This window comes from Struthio camelus, chromosome 7 (genome assembly GCF_040807025.1).
Source record: "Struthio camelus isolate bStrCam1 chromosome 7, bStrCam1.hap1, whole genome shotgun sequence".
NCBI classification, from domain to species: domain Eukaryota; kingdom Metazoa; phylum Chordata; class Aves; order Struthioniformes; family Struthionidae; genus Struthio; species Struthio camelus.
In genome coordinates, this window is record NC_090948.1 from 39,359,006 (window position 1) to 39,377,495 (window position 18,490).

General features: G+C 50.5%; 1 protein-coding gene across 1 annotated transcript; it reads right to left on the reverse strand.

The window, feature by feature from the left end:
- Window positions 1–180: 180 nt before the first annotated feature.
- AIFM2 (AIF family member 2) lies at window positions 181–7,785 on the reverse strand. The gene is made up of 9 exons (XM_068951201.1): window positions 7,592–7,785; window positions 6,803–7,014; window positions 5,552–5,667; window positions 3,782–3,901; window positions 3,290–3,382; window positions 2,863–2,971; window positions 2,528–2,680; window positions 1,617–1,817; window positions 181–643 (listed from the first exon to the last, which is right to left on the reverse strand). The coding sequence occupies exons 2-9, from the start codon at window positions 6,975–6,977 to the stop codon at window positions 489–491; spliced, it is 1,122 nt and encodes a 373-aa protein (XP_068807302.1). The 5' UTR covers window positions 6,978–7,014; window positions 7,592–7,785; the 3' UTR covers window positions 181–488.
- Between the last annotated feature and the right edge of the window lie 10,705 nt (window positions 7,786–18,490).

The window sequence follows — 18,490 nt, forward strand, 5'->3', positions numbered from 1 at the left end:
AGTCCCAAAGCTGTGTTATGCTCTGAATTCCAGGATTATCAAGGCTTGAGGGAGGTGTTGTTCTTCCTATAAGCTTCCTCTGTACCACAGTAACAGGTAGGTACCATGATAACTTACCTTTTAGAAGAGCAGGTAGGGAGAATGCTGGAGAAAAACCCACACAAGAACCAACCAACTACAGAGATTTTGAAAACCAGTGTTTATTGTTACAAATCAAGGTAAACCAAACTTCTTGCTCAGAGCTGCCTCCACAGGAAAGTAGGAGAATCATCCCTCCCCTGCTTTCAGCATGAGAGCTTCTGTGGCAATTGGTTCAGAAAGTGCCTTGTTGCCTTTACAGCAACATAGGGCACCCCTTTAATGCACCACACTGAAGAGTGGCTTTAGGAGATGCTTGGAGGAGACAGTAGCAGTCTGTCCAGGCAATGAAAGTGCACCCTCACCATCTTCCAGGTTGTATAGCCCTTGCTGGTTTGTTAATGAACTTCCTAGTAGGGCATTGTCTGCCCCATTGTCTTCCAGCTCTTGGAGACAAAAAGGTCCCTGCTCTTAGCAACAGTCACCAAGAGACGTCCCACATAGCAACCGTTAATCTGGCCTACCCCATCATTCTTGCCCATTGAAAGCAGGAATGTTAGTGACCCTGGAAAGGAGATGCAGAGGAGTAAGTGTCCGTTAAAGTTAAGCAGTTCAAGTATCAAACTGTATTACATGCAGCTGTTGCACTTCCTCCCACCTCTTCCTCCCAACTTCTGGGCAATTACTATATGGCAATTGAAGAAGCCAGAATTCTAGATGCAGACCCAAGGAGAACTACTTGCAACATTAATGGAAAAGGTAGAGCAGATAGTAGAAAGGCTAATGAGATTGGCTTGTTCTTCCCCTCTTCTAAGGAAGAGTCAGCCTTTGGCAAAACTGAAGGCTAGTTCTGGTCTCCTCACTACAGGAAGTCAGGCATTCCTCTTGGTTTAGAGCTGTGCAGTAGGAGGATGGTGCTGCCTGTATTTGTGGCATAAAGTGACCCTCTCCTCTCAAGACTGAGTCCAAGAGATGCAAAAATACTAAGTTTAAAGTAGGCTGGGCAGCCATTCAAAAACTAAATGGCTATCCAGTTATCCTCCATCCATATGGAAAAGCTTTCAAGGCTGAAGTTTAGTAAATATTTACATCAGTTGCTGACTAATGAGGCCTACCCCCAACTAGATTTTTCAGACTGGACTTTTCAGTTCATGTTTGTGGTATAGTTTAAGGGGAGAAGGGAGGAGAGAGTCAAGTCATTTCCTTGTTCCTAGGATTTAATTGGATTGTACACAATTTCAAGAAAAGGAAACAAGTTTGACGAGTAGAAGAAACCCACTGGTAGATTTATCAGCAAGATGTTAGTGAAGAAAGGACATGTTGAGTACATAGACTAACACAGGTAATTAACATCTACAGTGTCTTTGACAGAATTAAGATGAAGCCTAGGCTATATCAGTCAATAGTCAACCCCAATTACAGGTCCCTTCATTTCCAGTTAGTGTCCCATGCAAGTTTCAATGTATACATGCTAAACAGCTCTTCTCTACAGAAGAGGAGCCCAGCAGTTGAGGTAAGCTCTTACCACCTGGTCTTACCTGGCTGGTATGTTTTAAGAGATTTGTGTGTCAGGCTGTTGATGATATTTGTCACCACAATGTTGGCATGGAGCCCAGCGTGGTAGGCCATCTTTGGTTCCTTCAGATCTGCACAGTCCCCGATGGCATAGATGTTCTCATAGCCTTCCAGTTGGAGGTACTGGTTAACTTTCAAAGCACCATTACTTGCCAGTTTATCCCCTGTTTTGCCAAATAGTAAATTTTCATAAGGATTTTTGGATTGTTTGCTAAGAGCCCAAAATGCTGTTGACTGACAGTGACATGTTTGACAACAAGTGAGGAGGGTTCCCCCCCTCCCTTTTCTACATGTCAGGGAAGAGATTTTTTTTTTTTTTTTGCCTTGCTATAGTTCTCAGGCAATCAGTTGTCATGAAACTTCAAGTTATTAAGAGTTAGTATACACAGCTTGAGGAAAAAAAACTGTATAATGGTCATACTGCTTCATAGTTGTAGTGCTACAGCTGAAGTTGGGCTATAAGAGGACTCAAACTGAAGATGCCTCGTGACACTGGAATCAGCACACTCAGCATTCTTGCTGCACTATTTTTGCTCAGAACTCAAACTCTTATCTAGGATGAAATCAGCCTTGGTGAAGGTAAGAGTTATCATCAGCTTCTGGGTTGAATCTGCCTCATGCTGAAACGGGACACTAGGGTTCCTTGGAGATAGTAGTAGAGGGAGCTGGAGAAGATTGTGGACCACTTGACACGTGGTCTGTTCTGTTAGCTTTGAAAGGTCGCATTTCACAGTCAAGAAGGTAATGTGATGTTAGAGCCTCAGCTGTATCATGGAATCATCACTGCTGGCTGTGTTAAGTTTGATTCCTAGTAGCACAGTAATCAAGTACAAGAACTGTATTGCTTCTCCCCACCTAGTGTTTTTTCACTTACCAAATGCACTGGCATATGCCGAAGAGTTAATCTTTATCCCTGTACACAGGACCACCATGTCCACTGTAACCTCTGTGCCCTTTTCTGTCCTTACTACCATATCCTTCTGGAACTGGTTTGGAGTGAAGTCCTCAAGGTTGCTGACCCTTTCACCTGTTTAACAGAGAGCTCAGGGTCACAAACCTTCACTAGGCTGCCCTTTAAAGCTAGCCCAGATGTAGCTACAGAAACAGGAAATTAAGGCAACTATGCTTAGTCAGAAATCAGAAGGAGGTGCTTTGGCTGAGGAAAGAGCAGTTTGAGAGCTTCAGAGTCTAAATCTTCAGAGTACGTACTTAACAGGAGGCGCACTCCTTTCCTGAGGAGAATCTCCTTCACCTCCTGACGGACACTATGTAGCAGCTCCACATCAGCTAGTGCAATTTTTGAGTGAATGAGGGTGACCTGTTGAGGACAAAACAGCAAAGTAGGGGGCACAGCAATGAGAGAGAATGCCCCACATGCAGGACAGGAAGAGCAATAGATAGCTTCCTTCCATCCCACTTGAGGCCTAAGGGGAGAGAGCTAATGAAAGGCCTCTGAAGCCAATCATCACTGGTGGCAGGTGGTAGGAAGCTCTCAGAATAGAAAGAAGTTGGGTGAAGGCTGCCACTGTATGGAAGCTCCTGATCTGCAGTGACCTGAGATACTTCTAGCAGGACCATCACAGAAGAACAGTCTCAGAAACATGGATGAAGTAAATTGCAACTAATGTGCTACTACCTCTTTGGCCGGGTACTCTGTTTTGATCTCTGCAGCCATCTCGACTCCAGCAGAACCACCTCCCACAACCAGGATGCGCTGAGATTTTTCAATCTTGAAATAAACAAACTGATGTTACAAGAGAACTGTCACATGCTGGAAGTCAGATACTGTCAGCCACTCAGTGAACGGACCTTTCCATCCATTATACAGCATTGGCCTAGCAGCCATAAGCCACCTAGCTTGTTAAGCAAGAACAGAGGTGAGAACCCAGGCACCCTTCTTTTGTATATCATAATATTACTGAGCCCTTCAGGTTTCCCCTTGTGCAGACAGCTGATCATCCACTGGGGCATGCAGAATGCTAGATGAGATAGCATATGCTCCCTGTTCTGGCCTCACCTCTTGTTCTCAAAGACAGATGGCTCCAGATATCCATAGTGGTATCTATCTAGAACATGGAGGCTGAATTAAGAGAGGCAACACTTCCTAGGAAAGGAGTTGGCTGCTCACCTCCTTGACCATGTCCTCATAGGTCTGGATGGCACTTTCCATGTCAATGACTTTGTTGAACTTCCCAGGGAACGGCCCATCGCTGCCTGTTGCGAGAATGAGATGGGAGTAGTGAAGTTCCTGAGGAGGGCAGAAGGTAGAACAGGATGTTAGACCTCTTAAAGAAGAGAGCCTAAAACAAAGTTGTTTCCTCCTACATACTCTTCACTTACTTCATCTCCTCAAGCCCCCACTGACCCTCCTTTAACTAGGAAAGAATTTTCCACTGTTAGAAAGTAACATTAGGAGGAGACCTGATACAGGTGAAGCTATGTAACTGCCTTTCTCAGAGTATGAGCAGAGTGTTTTGAGAAGTCTACTCTGAAGTTTACAGGAAACAACCCAAATTCCCCAGGGACAAGAGCAGCTCATGTTTAAGGGGCATCAGTCTCTTTTCTAGGTCTAACAGCCTAGTAAAGCTATGCGTTGTGATGTCCACCAGCTATGAGCTCATGTCCACCATTGAGGTTACATCACAGTGGCTCCAGTGGTCAGCTGGGACACAGAGTTCAGAATCTAAAGGGAGACACATACATACAGCCTAACTTCTCTCCTTCACACTCTTCTGAAGACACTTGAGATGCTTTGGCCAAAAAGTTTCCAGAACTGCTGCCCATGCCTTTGGCTGGAGTTAGATAGGATCTTAGAGCTCTAAGGCTACATGTTGAGCTCCAAATCTAGTCACAGAAATAAAAGATCTGAGCACTGGATGGGGTGCAATAGTTGCTGCACACTCATTCCAACACAGCTTTAGCCACTTTAACTACACACAGTTACAAGCATACAGGCAAAGGGTCTCTCCCCCTGAGCTCTTCAGGATGACTAAACACTACAGTCTTTTCTGAAATTGTGTCTTGGTTTTAGAAGTAACAGTTGGGGGCCTGCTTCACTCTTTTTCTGGGGCAGCCCTCTACAGAAGTAGGTCATTGGTTCCATTTCTCTCTACTTCCTGGAGCTGCAGGGCAAGTGTTAAACATGAGCATTTGGATACCTGTCCACAAATGGTAGAAGCCTCGAGGAAAGCAATCAGTGCCTTTCAGAAGGGCTTGGCTTGTGACTTGTTTGGGGGTCAAATGTTTCAGCCAGCCTGAGGTTTAGATCAGAACAGGAACCCTAATGTGTGTGTGTGTGTGTGTGTGTGTGTGTGTGTGTGTGAACTCTGAGCCCAGTGGGTATTTGCTAGATCAGGGTTAGTGTGCTCAGCTGAACTGTGCTTTAGGAGATTTTCGGATTGTTTGCCACAACACAATAACATTCCCAGATCTTATCCAACTCAAAGTGCAAAGGTCCAGTGTGTGCATTTCCCAGGACAGGATTCCATCCAAAACACACATGCCACTGCAGGTGAGAGTTGTACTGCTGTTCCCATTAGAAGGTGGGAAACCGGACCAACTTCTGTTAGAGCTGCCTCAGGCAAGACAGAGGCACATTCTGTGTGTCCAGATGCCCTGTGATCCTGCTCCTCTTGCAGATTTTCCCCAGAGGGACTCCCAAGCACAGACAGCAGTTTGAAACCTTAATTCTAAGTCATTTCTCCAACCAGACATTCCCAGTCAAAAACAAAATAGCCTCGATTTGGAGTACTGCGTTCTCACAGCCAATACATCCCCTGAGGAGATATTCACATGTTCCCTTTAAGACTGGCTGTCAGCATTAGCAAGTGATCCTGTAAATGCAGTCAAGTTATTCATTAAAAGTTATATGCATCAGCTGTCACACCAGCACACCCACCTCACCATCACTTAGCAAGACTTGTTGTTTCCCAGGGTCTATTCCAACAACTTTGCCTTGTCGAAAGCTGTCCCCAAAGGTGACAGAGTAGGAGATGAAAGTCTTCTTGGCAAATCCTGTGATAAGAGGCGATATCAGGGGGAAGATCTCCCTCTGTAAAAGTTAGGAAGCTCACATAATAGGCATTGTATGCAACTAGGACCCCAGGCTGGGCCTCTCTCCTGCTGTGTGTTATCACTGCCTGCCTGGCAGTAAGCTTCAGGATCTTCTCCCTCAGCTTTAACAATGTATGGTGCCCCTCAGAGGTCAAGTGACATTTCTTAACAGATTATTTAATGCAAACAGTTTGTCTTGCTCCCTGTATAGAACCTCTTTTACTGATTTGCCAGTTATTGCTTCACTGTGGTCCAGGGCTTTTCAGATAGATGACAGAGGCCTTCATAGTATTTACCTCTTGGACCAGGCTTTTGACATAATTCTGATGGTTGTTCCCAGCCTTGAGTGCTAGAGTTTTCCACTAAATCCCCAGCTACTGGAGTAGTGGGTTACCCAAAACTTAGGTGTAATCCCAGTATGAACCCTGCAGTGCAGACAGGCTTATTGACAGAATGCTATAACCCTTGGCCTTGCAGTTAAGCTGCTCAGCATTTCAAGTACCAGATAGAGAGAATCATGCCACTCAACTGCTCCTTCCAGCTACTGTTGGTTTTAGCTTAGTCATCTTCTAACCCTTGAGGAGAAAAGGCTCTGAATGGTTATCACTCTCAGTTTTCCTGTGGGCCATGGGGCATTTGTAGTGTAATTCTACAGGAGAAAAAAGCCAGCCTGACGACAAGGAGAAGGGAAGGACTCTTATCTGCCTCCGTGCCCTCCCACACCATTTGCACAGAGGCAAGGACTTTCATGTGACCCTGCAGCAAGCTGCTTCAGTGAGCTGAAGGCTCTCAGGAGCCAACAGAGGCCTCTGGGTTTGCTGAGCTATGGTCTTAGCTTAACATAGATGGTCTGCAGGTCCTCCCAGAGCTACGTATATCTTTCTAGACAGAAAGCGTCCAATCTTCCACCATAAGTGGGGCAGGGAGGGCACTTGATTTAATTTGCCTCTTCGTTCTTCCCCTGAGCACTGGTGAGTGGCTGCAGTCAAGGCTGGATTATGGTTAGACAGATCTCTGGTAGGGAGTAAGAGAGAGCTGGCCCACAAGGAACCAAGCAGGGGGAAAGCTCGTGGCGATAAGACTGTTAAGACCCTACCGCTCTTCACTGAGGCCCGGAGGGCACCGACGTTGTGATGGAAAGCATCTCTCATATCCACCAGCACAAAGGGGATTGCCCAGGACTTCAGCTGGCTGGCAGCTGCAATGCCTCCAAAGCCACCTCCAACAATCACAACGCGCACAGAGTCGTCCACAGACAACTTGGAGCCCATCGCAGGCAGGAGAGCTTACTTTGGAGGAAGAGAAGAACTAGAGGGGGGAAAAGAGGAAGAAGCAAATCAATAAGTGCCTCTTTCTGAACGCCAGGGGCTTCATCCTGGCTCGATATGGACGAGATTACTGACACTAACTCTGACAGTGGCCCAGCCACAAGGCAGCTCAGGAAAAGAGACAGGCAACTGCAACAACAGCACACCTCATGCTCTAGCTTGCCTTCTGGTTATAACACCAGCTCTCCTGCAGTGACCTTGGTTCCCAGGTGGGGCACAGAGTACTTGCAACACTCCGCGGGGCAGGGCAGAGCAGGGCAGGCCTTTGCGAGGCGGTAGGAAGAGGAAGCCTGCAGCCTTCCCGCGCCTGCCGCCGGGCTGTTGGGGGTGCGGGAAGAGCGCTGTGCTCTCGGAGCCGAGCGCCCGCAGAACCGCCGAGCCTGGTCCCCCCTGCCCTCCGCCGGCATCGCCGCGGCTTCTCCTCCCGCCCCGGAGAGCGGCGGGCGAGGGACAAACCGACCCCGTCCGGCCCGAGCGAGGACGGGAGAGCCCCGCGCCGCCCCCGGCCGCAGGCGCCCCCAGCCCGGCCCGCTCCCGTCCCGTCCCGTCGCACTTACCAGCGGCAGCAGCGATGCCCCGGCCCGGCCCGGCCGCCTTTATCCTCCCCGCTGACTCAGCGCGGCGCCCGGCGGGGCGGGCCGAGCCGAGCCGAGCCGAGCCGAGCCGAGCCGAGCCGAGCCGCGCCGGGCCGAGCCGAGCCGAGCCGCGCCGCCCCCGGGCGAGCCCGGCCGCCCGCACCGCCCCCGGCTCCGGCCCCGCGGTTGTTTCCGTGAGTACCTACGTCTCCGACATCGGCAAACCTTCATTTTGCTACGACAGACCGTGAACCCGCCTGCCGGGAAGGGCTGGTAGCGGGGGGATGCAGTAAGCACCGGGAAATAACACAAGCCGCTTTAGTGATAGATTTTGGAGAGGAGAAGAAAACATCTGCGAACGTTGTCTGCCTGCTAAGATGAAATCACCCAAACGTGGAACAAATCCCAGCCCTGTGACTGGGCGCAGATGCCTGTCTGACCGACATACGAGGGAGGCAGGGCGTCCGCTGGGGCCGGGGCTGCTGCCGAGCGCAGGGCTTTGGGGGTGTCGGCTCCCTGCAGAGCCTCTTGTTTGCAGAAGGGGTGATGGGTGCACGTTCCTCCCTCTGCAGCAGCAGGACAAGAGCTGATTTTGTTGTTTGTGTATCCATCTCCTGCTCTCTCTTCCACCTCTCCCTGTGGCATGTTGTTGGCAGGTTTGCAGAGCTGCCAGCTGGTATATCATTATTTCTATAATGCTCTAGGTGGGAGCAAGATTTCTCAAGGTGTGAGCTCAGCCTGGGAACCTTTAGGTCCTTCAGGTGAGGAAAGGCAGCCAGGGAAGAAGGAGCACAGGGGTGCTTCCTGCCAGGGCAAGGGGAAGGCAGCGTGATCTGGCCAAGTGAGCACCAGAGTCTCAAGTACTGAATATTTCCCCTTTTACCTTTCTTGAGTCCCCTTCCATACACACACCCTCCCCCAGGTAAAAAAGTGATTGTAAGGCTCATTGCCCTGGCGGGGTGAGCGGGTCTGCTTCATTGGCTCTGTCTGATTTAGCTGGAGCCCTGTTCACAGCTGGTATCTCTCAGGATGCCGGGGGACCGGAAGGCAGCATGGGTCTGTTTGCCTTGGCGCTGCTCCATCTTGCTAACACAGCGAAACCACTGTCAGCATCCAACCGAGCTGATCCAGGGCTGGCTGAGGTATTCCTTGTTGGCGGTGCCTGGTGCCTGCGACATGGATCTCTCTGCGGGGCTGCAGAGAGGCCTTGTGGCAGCCCTTTCCCTCCATGGTTTCCCTAGGTTTGGTGCTTTCCTGGAGCCTTTCAGGAAAAACCATGTAGACCAGACCTTGACTCCTGGTGGGGAAAACAAAGTCAAAAACTGTAAAGTGTTTCAGGTCCTTGCTATGCTGTAAAGAAGCCCTGAAGATTTCTTTACAGAAAAGCCTAACGCCCGTGACTGAAAGAGGTTCAGTCCTATGAGGCCACTCCTTTGCAAGGTCTAGTTGTCTTTACAAAGCAAGGGTTGTGTTTTCAAACCAGTTGGCAAACACTGCCCCAGCTGAGCCTGCCCACTTCGTGACTGCAGTAGCTGCAGCCTGGCAGGAGCAGGTTGCTGACGCTGCGTGAGCGCGGCCCGCCTGCTCTGGAAAGCCCTCTCTGGCTACAGCAGGACGGAGGCAACAGACTCTGCTAACGCTGAGGTTGTGCAGTCAGTTTTGCCAACCCTGAGCGTTAAAAGGGGATGAGCTCATCTTTAAAAAAAGAAAAAGTCAGGAGAAGGTTTAGCTTGTTTGAGAAATGTCATGAACGTTGGGCTCTCCTTTTGCACCTTGGCTAGTCCTTTGTCAGGTACGAATGTTGTTTGAATGGACGTTGATTCAATGTTCCCTTTTTTTTTGGCAGTCAGTGGCTGGGGGGCAGAAGAGTACCCCGCTCCTGCCCTTCCTGGGGGAAGGCCGATGTATTTCCATTTTAGCAGCCCTCAGAGGCTGTGCCACAGGGAAGCCATGTCAGAGAGGAACATGAAGGAAGGACTCCCCACCCTGGACTGTTTTCAGCTGGAGGATCTTGTCAAGAAACCCACAAACCGGCTGAAGCTGGAGGCTGGTTGAATAAAGCAATCAGTGGATGGATCCGCTTTTCACTGGGGCTGGTTTCCTTCCCCAAAGTTCAGTCTTTCATAGCTCCACCTTTCTCTTTGCTGTAGCTCTCTCCCTTCACCGAGAGAAATGGCTCCATTGGAGAAAGAAATGAAACCATATCTGCTCCAAGTGGCAGCAAGAAAAGGAGCTCAGAGAGGGCTGTGGGAGACAGATGAAGGTAAGATGAGCCCAGCATCACCTTGGGGGATACTGGGGTGTAAAGCAGAGCAGGGAAGGGCAAAACTTTATGGGGCTTGGAAGGCAGCTATGGTTTCTGGAAAAGGGGAGGAGGAAGCAGAAGAGGAGGTTTACTATAAAAAGGACATCCAGATCATGTGCTTTCACAGCACAGAAATTACCCCTAAGACATTTGGCTCCTGTGGCATTCCAGATAAATATAGCTGGCTGGCCATGTGGATAAATATAGCTCCTGTACACACTGCAGTGTTGTGAGCTGACAAAGCTGTCCCCACACTCTCTCTTGCATGCTGATTTTGAAGGCCACTTTCCGCTCCTCATTCCACCTTTAGCGAACGCTGGCTCTGTGCTGAAGACCACTCCCAGCAGAGTCAGGAGCAAAGCTCCCCTGAGCCTCAAGGAGGTGAGATGTTTGAAGGGGGAGGTGGGAGGGGATTCGCATCTTTCTTGGGAAAGAGGTGCTCTGCTGTAACAGGGCTTGGGCTCAGGGTTGCAACCCCCCTGTGACTTTTGACAATCACACGAGGGGAGCTGAGGTGGAGTCACTGTGGCAAGGCCCCTCTGTGAGTATCAGCTCTGCTTGCAGAGAAATCCTCTTCGTGGCCCTTTGCCTGGAGATCAGCTAGTCTTTGCCATCACAGGAGATGAGTAAAGCTCTCTGCTCTCCTTGAGAAGCAGACACCTTGCAGGGGAGAAGTGAAGTTTATTCCACAGCATATTCAGCCTGTGGCCAGCATGGTCCAGCAGAACAGTCAGATGCACTGTGCCTGAAGCTGAGCTTTCTCCCTTGGGTGTCGTAATCTGGCTTTTGGCTCCAGGTAACTTCCAGGACTGAGAGCTAGAAAATACCAACTTGTGCCAAAAAATCAGGAATGAAGTAGCACCTTGAGGGCATAGTTAGGATGCTGTCACGGTTCCCTGTGGTCAGGGCAGGAGTCTGTGCCCCTGCTCTGTCCTGTCTGAAAACTAGCTCTGCTTTGCTGCTGCTGCTGGTCCCAGGCCTGCTCCCTGGCGACCTGCTAGTCTCAGTAGATGACTGGGCCAAACGATGCCCCGGAGGGAGTGCACCTGCTTCTCCGTGGGTTACGTCCCGTGGCTGGGCCCTTTCACACCTTGGGTGGCGTGAGCTCAGCGGGGCAGGCACGGTGTGGTGCCTTGTCTCTCTCCCTGACTTCTAGCAAACGTGTGGCCGTGAATGCGGGCCTCTCTCCGCCAGAGGGTGCAGCCGGCTCAGCTGTGGGGGCACTGCAGCGCGGGGGCCGGGATCTGGTGGGTGTCCCAATCCAGTGTTTGGCGCCAGATGCTCCCGCTCCATTGTGGGAAGGGCACCAGGGAACTAGAAAGAGTGTGGGGAAGGGTGACAAAGGGGCTGAAAGCACGGGGGTGTTTCTGTACCACATAGTGGGACTTTTCAGCCTGGCAAAGGAATGCGCGAGGAAGGATGTAACAGTAGACTGTAACGCCAGGCGTGGAGAAGGATTGCTGGTAGGAAAGCACGAGGCCTCAGTGAAATAAGCCAGTGGCAGGTTTGTACTTTTTGTTACATAGGACTTGCCTGGAGGATGCTTAAACCTTAAACAGGGCAAAATCATTCTGATCTGAATCTGATCATTCAGTCTATTCAGGGAAGATAAATCCTCTAGAGCGGCTGAACACAGGGACACCCACTCTGGCCAGGAAGTCCTGGAGGCAGGAATGGCTGGAGGCCGGGATGCATCACTGCTCGGAGTCTCATCTTTGTACTCTCTCCTGGTACCTGCACTGGTCACCAGTCTGTAAAGAGACTCCTGAATAGCCTAGTGATGGCCAGATTTTGGAAAGGTTGTTCAGTGCTGCTACTGGAAAAACAAAACAAACCTGTATCCATGTTAAAGAGATGAATTTAGCAATCTCCCGCACTTGATTTAAACTCTTCCCTCAAATTGCATGGACAGTTTTTTCCTACCTTGTGCTTTATGAACCTATCCCCTTACCAGCAGGGTCCTTGCCTGCACAACTCCCCCTTGCATTTCATCTCGCTGAGTAAAGCCGGATCAAATCCAAAGGCCCAAGCCTAGAAGATGGAGAGGCCGAGGCTGTAGATGCCACTTGCCGTGTGCTACTCGTTTCCTCCTTCCTCCTGTACCTATGCGGCCAGCTCTTGCTTTTACAGTGGCAGTTCTTCTCCCATGATGTCAGGCATCGCATGCATTTTACAGCACATACCCACTACTAGGAAAAATTGAACACTATAATAGTACTTCCCTATTTTTCCCAAACATGTAGTTCTTTCCCACTGCAGGAGTATTTCCACCAGGCCTCCCACGAAGAAGAAGGTACTGTCCCTTCCCTAAATTTGGCCAGTCGTAAGGCAAATGTCTTCAACCTGCCTCCAAGGCAAATGCAAATGCAAATGCAGAACATATCCATGCATTGCCAGGGATAGGTTTGGTTTTCATTTGTGCGACTGCAAATAGAGGCAAAGTCACCGGGAAGGACAGAGCTTCAGAACCAGGTGATGTTTCTGCTCCCAGGTGATGAAGACTATCAGGTGAATCCAGTTTTACATCAGAAGATCAGGGCCACCTCTCAGCTGAATGCTGCTGCTTCTGAAAAACCTCCTGGCCAGTGTGTTGGAGACACACCAAGAAGAAAGACAAAGCCAATGGCAAAAACAGTGCCCAGACCAAACAGCTGAGGTAAAAGAAGTCTTTATGAAAGGCTCAGGAAATGTCACATCAAACTGTTGGCAAATGGGAAAAAACTTTGACTGTTGAAACAGTGTGGTTGGAGAGAGCTTTCTGTGTGCAGGTGCGTGCTCAGCATTGGCAAATGTTGTTGCGTACCTCCTTGTTTTGCTGTTTTTTCTTGGGCTGTCTGCAAACAGATGCCTGCAGTAAGAGCCAGCCAGCTTCAGAGAGGGTTTTGTCTTCTACCAGTGCTCTATATGGCAGAGGCACCTGGGGAAACTGGGAGCTAGTGCAGGAAGGAGAGGACAGCAGTCTGCCTCCCCTTATTTCTTCCAGACACCCTGGTCCTCTTCATCGCACCTACCCTGTGGATTATATGCTCAACATGAGGTGTCATGCGGTCAGTGGGAAAGAAGAGGCATAGGGAAGGTGCTCTGGGGGATGCTCTTGTCCCAGCTCTGCATTTCCATGACAAGCCGTGAGACAGAGGAGTTAGCATAGCATCTCCTGGAGGGGGGACTTCTTGCTGCGTTTCTCAGTTGCATTCAGGCTTCCTCCCACTTTGCATTTTTGTCCTCTGAAAGTGGGTGCAGGGGATGAGAGGGATTCCTGCTTCTTTCACAGCAAGGCCCTTTCATTTTGCAAGACATGATGGAGGTGTCGCTTTTAGCCAGTTTTTACACGTGCACGCAGCCTATGTGTACTCCTGTCTCTGCATCCTCTCCGAATCAGCTTTTATCCAACGTCAGCCAGATCTGATAGACGTCCCTCTGAGTATGATAAATCAAAGGGTGGGTTCAACAATGCCACACAGAAAGACCTGAGGCTGCCACGAGTGTCTGTGTTCTGCCGCTCCAGAGCGGCTGGTTGCGTTACACGGTCATAGCAGGTACGTCTGGAGAGCTCAGAAGGGCAGCTCAGCTCTAAGCGCTCCTGGCATTTATTTCTCTAAGACGTTCCCAAAGCCCTTTGGCCACAGAGACCTCAGCACCCCCAGGCTTGCTCACCCCTCTGAGCTCTTTGCTATCCTCATCCTCTGAAAGCTTTTCTCACTTCAGACTCCTTGTGAGCATGCGACTCCTTGTCCTGCCCCCCGTGGACATCCGGGGAGTCTGTATCTTTGCAGTAGCCCTCAACATGTTTGAAGACTGTTAACATCCCTCCCTTCCTTCTTGTCTTCTCGAGAGCGTTGCTCTCCCCCCGAGGCCGTCCCCCAGGGCCCCGTCCCCCCCGACCGAGTTCGGGCTGCCTGAAAGGTCTTGCTTGTTTCCCTACCAGCTTCTGTGCAGTAAAACCAAACAAAACTTCTCCTAACGGCGTCGCTTCCTGCCTTGAGTGCAGAAGGGATAAAACGTCCCTCGCAAACATGGAAAACATACAGATCATTTGAGACTTACAAAAATGCGTTATCAAACGCACTGTGGAGTCGTCTCTCCCAAGGAGACGCTGTGACTGACTGCCTCGCTCCCTGTCTCTGCAAACCTCAGGACGAGTGGGTTTGTGTGAAAATTTGGCTCTTCTCCAGCTATATCAGTCGCCTAACGCAGTATACTCCCTCTGCCCACAAGCTTTGCCTGGATGTCCCCCTTTCGCAGGCACAGCTGTGACAACTTCTCAAGGTGGTGCTTCAAGGAAAAGGTATTTGTGTGTCTTCCAGAGATCAAAGCAAGGGATTGCTTTCTGCTTGACAGACTGCATCGTCCAGTCTTGGCGTCTCGCCTGCATCTCCCCGTTTTGTCTGGGGATAGACACGGCGACCTAATAACTCCTGCGCACCGCAGGGACCTTTGCAGCAGCCCAGGGTATAGAATCAGGCTAATCCAGGACAATGAATTTCCTGGAAAAACCAATTCATACCAGTTCCTGGCTTCTCTTGAACATCAACATGGGCTATTTTTTTTTTTTTACTTTATAAATAAAATTTACTTTTAACAAAAATCAACAAACTTTTTTTTATTTATTCTTTTCCCAGCAAACCTCATTTTTCATTTCCAGTTTTCCTGTGACATCAGTTAGAGAACACCACTGGCACGTTTCCATAAGCCACAGCCCTCAGCACCAAAATCACCTTATTTTTGTCAGGCTGCATAAACTAGTCACGTGTATTTATAGACAGCGCCTGTGTATGTGCCAGCTCATAAACTGGTTGCAGATCCCCCTGGGAAAGGGATTCAGGAAAAACCCAAAGGTAAAACGCGTCAGTCTCTGCGATTGAACTAATCTTTGTATCTAGCAAGCAATGAAGAAACGGCCTCCGGTAGCTGGTAACAGGGGGTCCGGTTTGTCCTCGAGCGTCACCACAAGACTATTCTCCTTGTTCCCTGGCTATGAAGCAGGCTTTGTGCAGAGAGATGGCTTTCGGAAGGGGTTTGCTGCAGGCCCCGCGGCTGGCCCGGCCGGCCGAGACAGAAGGGCTCTCAGGGCGCCCGCCTGCCCGCGGCCCTGCCGAGCCCGCGCCGCAGCCCTCGCGCCTCCCCTTTCTGCAGCGCCAAGGCTCCTCTTCCCCTGGGCACCACCGGAGAGCAGGAGGAGCTGTTTTGAGAGCTCCCGCTTTTCTTTCCCAGCGAGTGAAACAGCTGAGTTCCCACCTCACCTACTGCCACGAGCGTGGTGAGCTTCCCAGGCTCAGAGAGCTCTGGCAGCGGGCTTTGTCTCACCTATCATTAGCCACCTAGAAGTTATGAATCTTGCCTAAGGCAGATGCCCAGGCTCACCCCAGACGCGGGTGCTTCAGGGAACCCGGTGCAGCATGGAGCGCCGCCAGCCCGGGCTCGGTGTGGTCTCGGGATCCCGCAGCCCCCAGGCACAGGGTGAGCAGGGGCAGAGCCAGGGCTCTCCTTTTCCTTGGGGGGACCTCTGCTCGAAATGCCTCAGCAGAACAGCTTCAGCAACTACCTTTGGTTTTCTGAGAGGCATAAATCTTCGCTCCCCTCCAGAGCCAAGTGCCTGGTGGCTACTAGTAATTTTATGGAAATGCTATTTTGTAGGAATTAGTCGCTTATTGTGCTGCGATCCAAGCAGGTGCAAAGAGGATCTTAATAAGCTTTATCCAGATTAGCTAGTTTGCTATAAGGATTGCAAAGACCTCTCCGGTGTTGCTCGGCAGCAGGAGGCATGGTGGTGAGCTGATGCTTTTTTCTTATGGGCCAAAACTGACGTAGGATAGGAGAAAGGACTGGGCATGAATTCTCATGGGGGGGCAGAGAAGCAGAAAGGATGTCACTAGTTGGGTTTTCCTAAGGAATACTGATAGAGGAGAGGAGAGGGTCTGGGCAAGTCCTACTTTGCCCTTTGCTTGTGGGGCAGGTTTCAAGAAGGAACAGCTTTCACCCCCAAATTTTGTGAATGCCCTCATTACCCACCCCGTATTTCGTTACAGTGAAAGCACAGCGTATAATAAGACTGTGTCCTTAAAAAAACAATCTCACAGACAGGCAGCCTTTGTTTGAAGGTGTAATTACAGGATAAATATGGGACGTGGACCAAAAAAATGTGGTCTGGTCAGGCATGCCATCTCTTAAAAAAAAACAACAGAAAACAAGGCTGTCATTTAATTCTGAAATGTCTATGTGTGCTGCAGCCCCTGGTCCCTCACTGGCCTGCAGGTCCAAACTCCGACCCAAGGGGAGAGCCAGCGTTCAGGTGGTGTAACCGTGTAAATACACCCGCTCCATACAGGAATTGCACCGAACGCAACAATCCTCACCACCCTCCTGGTCCCCCGGAGGACCGAACTGCGCTTGTCATCTCACGTGCTCCCTGTGCCTCTCAGATGTGCTGAAAATCCAGCTCCAGCCTGTGTCCCAGGAGCGGACAGAGGGCAGAACTGGGGGACAAAGACATTCATCATCCCAGCTAGACCCGGACTCGCCTCCTGGGCACAGAGGAAGAACTGAAGCTGTGCCAGCCTTTTTCCACCTTGTCACACTGAAAGCAATAACATCATGTGTCCCCGGCAGTGGGAGCAGGGCAGGGAAAGCTGGACTCGGGCCCCCAGCAGAAGTCGGCTGGGTTGTGTGAGTGCACGAGTTTGCTTGAGCTCTAGGTTTCCTTCTCAGTCCCAGTGCAGAAATCCCATCTGATAGCGTAGTGAGGGGACACGGCGGATTAGCTCATCCAATCCCCTTAAACCGAGCTGGAGCAAGAGAAGGGGCTGGTGGGTGAGGATAGCCAGCAGAGCAGCAAGGATTCCCTAAGACTGGGACAGGCCTCATGCTGTGCTGGAAAAAGGCTTTTTTATCCATTTATGTGGACTAGTCCGGTAGTTTGACTTCATGGCCCAGCAAACATCTGCTGGTTATGAGTAACACTTTCCCACCTCAGATAGGCATAGCCACACATGAAATATAACCGTCCTCTTGGGTTGCTTGGGTGTCTTAGCCACCTGCACGGATGGCTGCGGCTGGACTTACAGACTTGTCCGTGTTTTTAGGGATGCTATTTCTGTTGGACGCACCACCTCCAGCCTTTCCTGTGTCAGAGCACTGCCAGCAGTCTGGTACCTTCAAGACAGAGTCAGCCAGGGCTCTTAGACCCACGTTCGCTGCCCACTAGACAAGGCTTCCCTCCTCCCTTTGAGCTTCTTGCACTGAGCTGAAGTCCACAATGATCTGAGGTGACATTTCAGAGGCTTATCTGCCTAGACCACTCTCTTGCTTAGCAGATACTGGCATCTGATGTTTTGCCCTGTGTACTCGTACAACTTCTACCATAGCTGCGCCTTTTTAGCAAACATTAATTGCTCTCTGTGCTAACGTCCTCCAGAACGCCTTTCTCGATGCAGCCTGGCTTACTCATCACTGCTTCATTTTGATTTTGACCCCGTTTCCTTTCACTTCGAAAGCATTCGATTCCCTGTGCACCCCGTTGCAGCCCCCTTCTCTGCACCCGGCTGTCCTGGGGCTGACTTCCTCCCCGCTAACGCCACCATTCCCCGGAGCCCCAGGCATCACCGCCAAAACTCCCTGCTACTTAAAGACCAGAAGAAAACTAGAGTAGGGTATAATAAGAAGAGAAAATACCGATACTCCCAGTTCACAGGGTCACATTAATGTGCTTCATTAGTGGGAGAAGTTGAAATGGCTGTTGATATTTTTCCTACAGGTGAGTGATTTTTGGAGCCTCCCTCGGATGCCGGTAGTTGACTCCAACTCAAACAAGAATTGTCTCTCCGTGGCAAACCCAGCCACGCCAGCACAGCTCCAAACAAGCCCCGAGTGTCTCCGAGAGGGAGGCAGAGAAGCAGCAGGATGTACCTACTGGTCCAAAGTCAAGTCTGGATTAGACCAGCAGAGGAAAACATTAACTAGAGAGATCCCATTTAGACTGGGATCAGTATATATGTGACTTATTAAAGCTGTTGCTGATACATCATCTCCTGCCACCTAAGGTGACCCCAGGGAGAAGAAGCAGGCATCAGCTGATACCAGCATGTGCAGGCGGCCTGACTGCCCCTGCTACGGCATGGCTGGTGGCTCTGCCCTGGGGGACGTGTGTCCCCTGCTACTCCAGGCTAACTTGCAGAAAACTTCTCTCTGGTGACAATGACCATCCCCAGAACCCCCGTTCTCTTTTCCCCCAAAACATAGCCCTGGAAGGAAGGGCCTGTGCCAGGCTTTGTAGAGTCTCTGAGCCAGTGACACCGGAGGGAGCACAGATGCAGGCACTGGTGTGCTTGGGAGAGGTTATAAAAGGGCAGGGAGCACCCTCAGATTTGAGAAGTAGGGGATTGCAGTGTGGGTCTTGAGCCTTGGGAGATGTCTTATTGCTGAAAGTCAACGTTTCTGGGGAGGAAGGGTTTTGTGGCATTGGTGCGGAGCAGGAAGGGCAGGCGCTGCATCAGTCCTGGCCCTACTGCAGGCTTCCTGTGCGGCGTGGGGTAGACCCTGCTGCTGAAGCTGCTCAGGAGAGCTCGGGACAGGCTGTGCTC

Coding starts and splice junctions, on each gene's coding strand:
- AIFM2 (XM_068951201.1), bottom strand. CDS start 6,977: ATGGGCTCCAAGTTGTCTGTGGACGACTCTGTGCGCGTTGTGATTGTT. Junction 3,383..3,781: donor ATGAGGACATGGTCAAGGAG/GTGAGCAGCCAA, acceptor GTTTATTTCAAG/ATTGAAAAATCTCAGCGCAT. Junction 644..1,616: donor TCTTAAAACATACCAGCCAG/GTAAGACCAGGT, acceptor TCTCCTTTCCAG/GGTCACTAACATTCCTGCTT.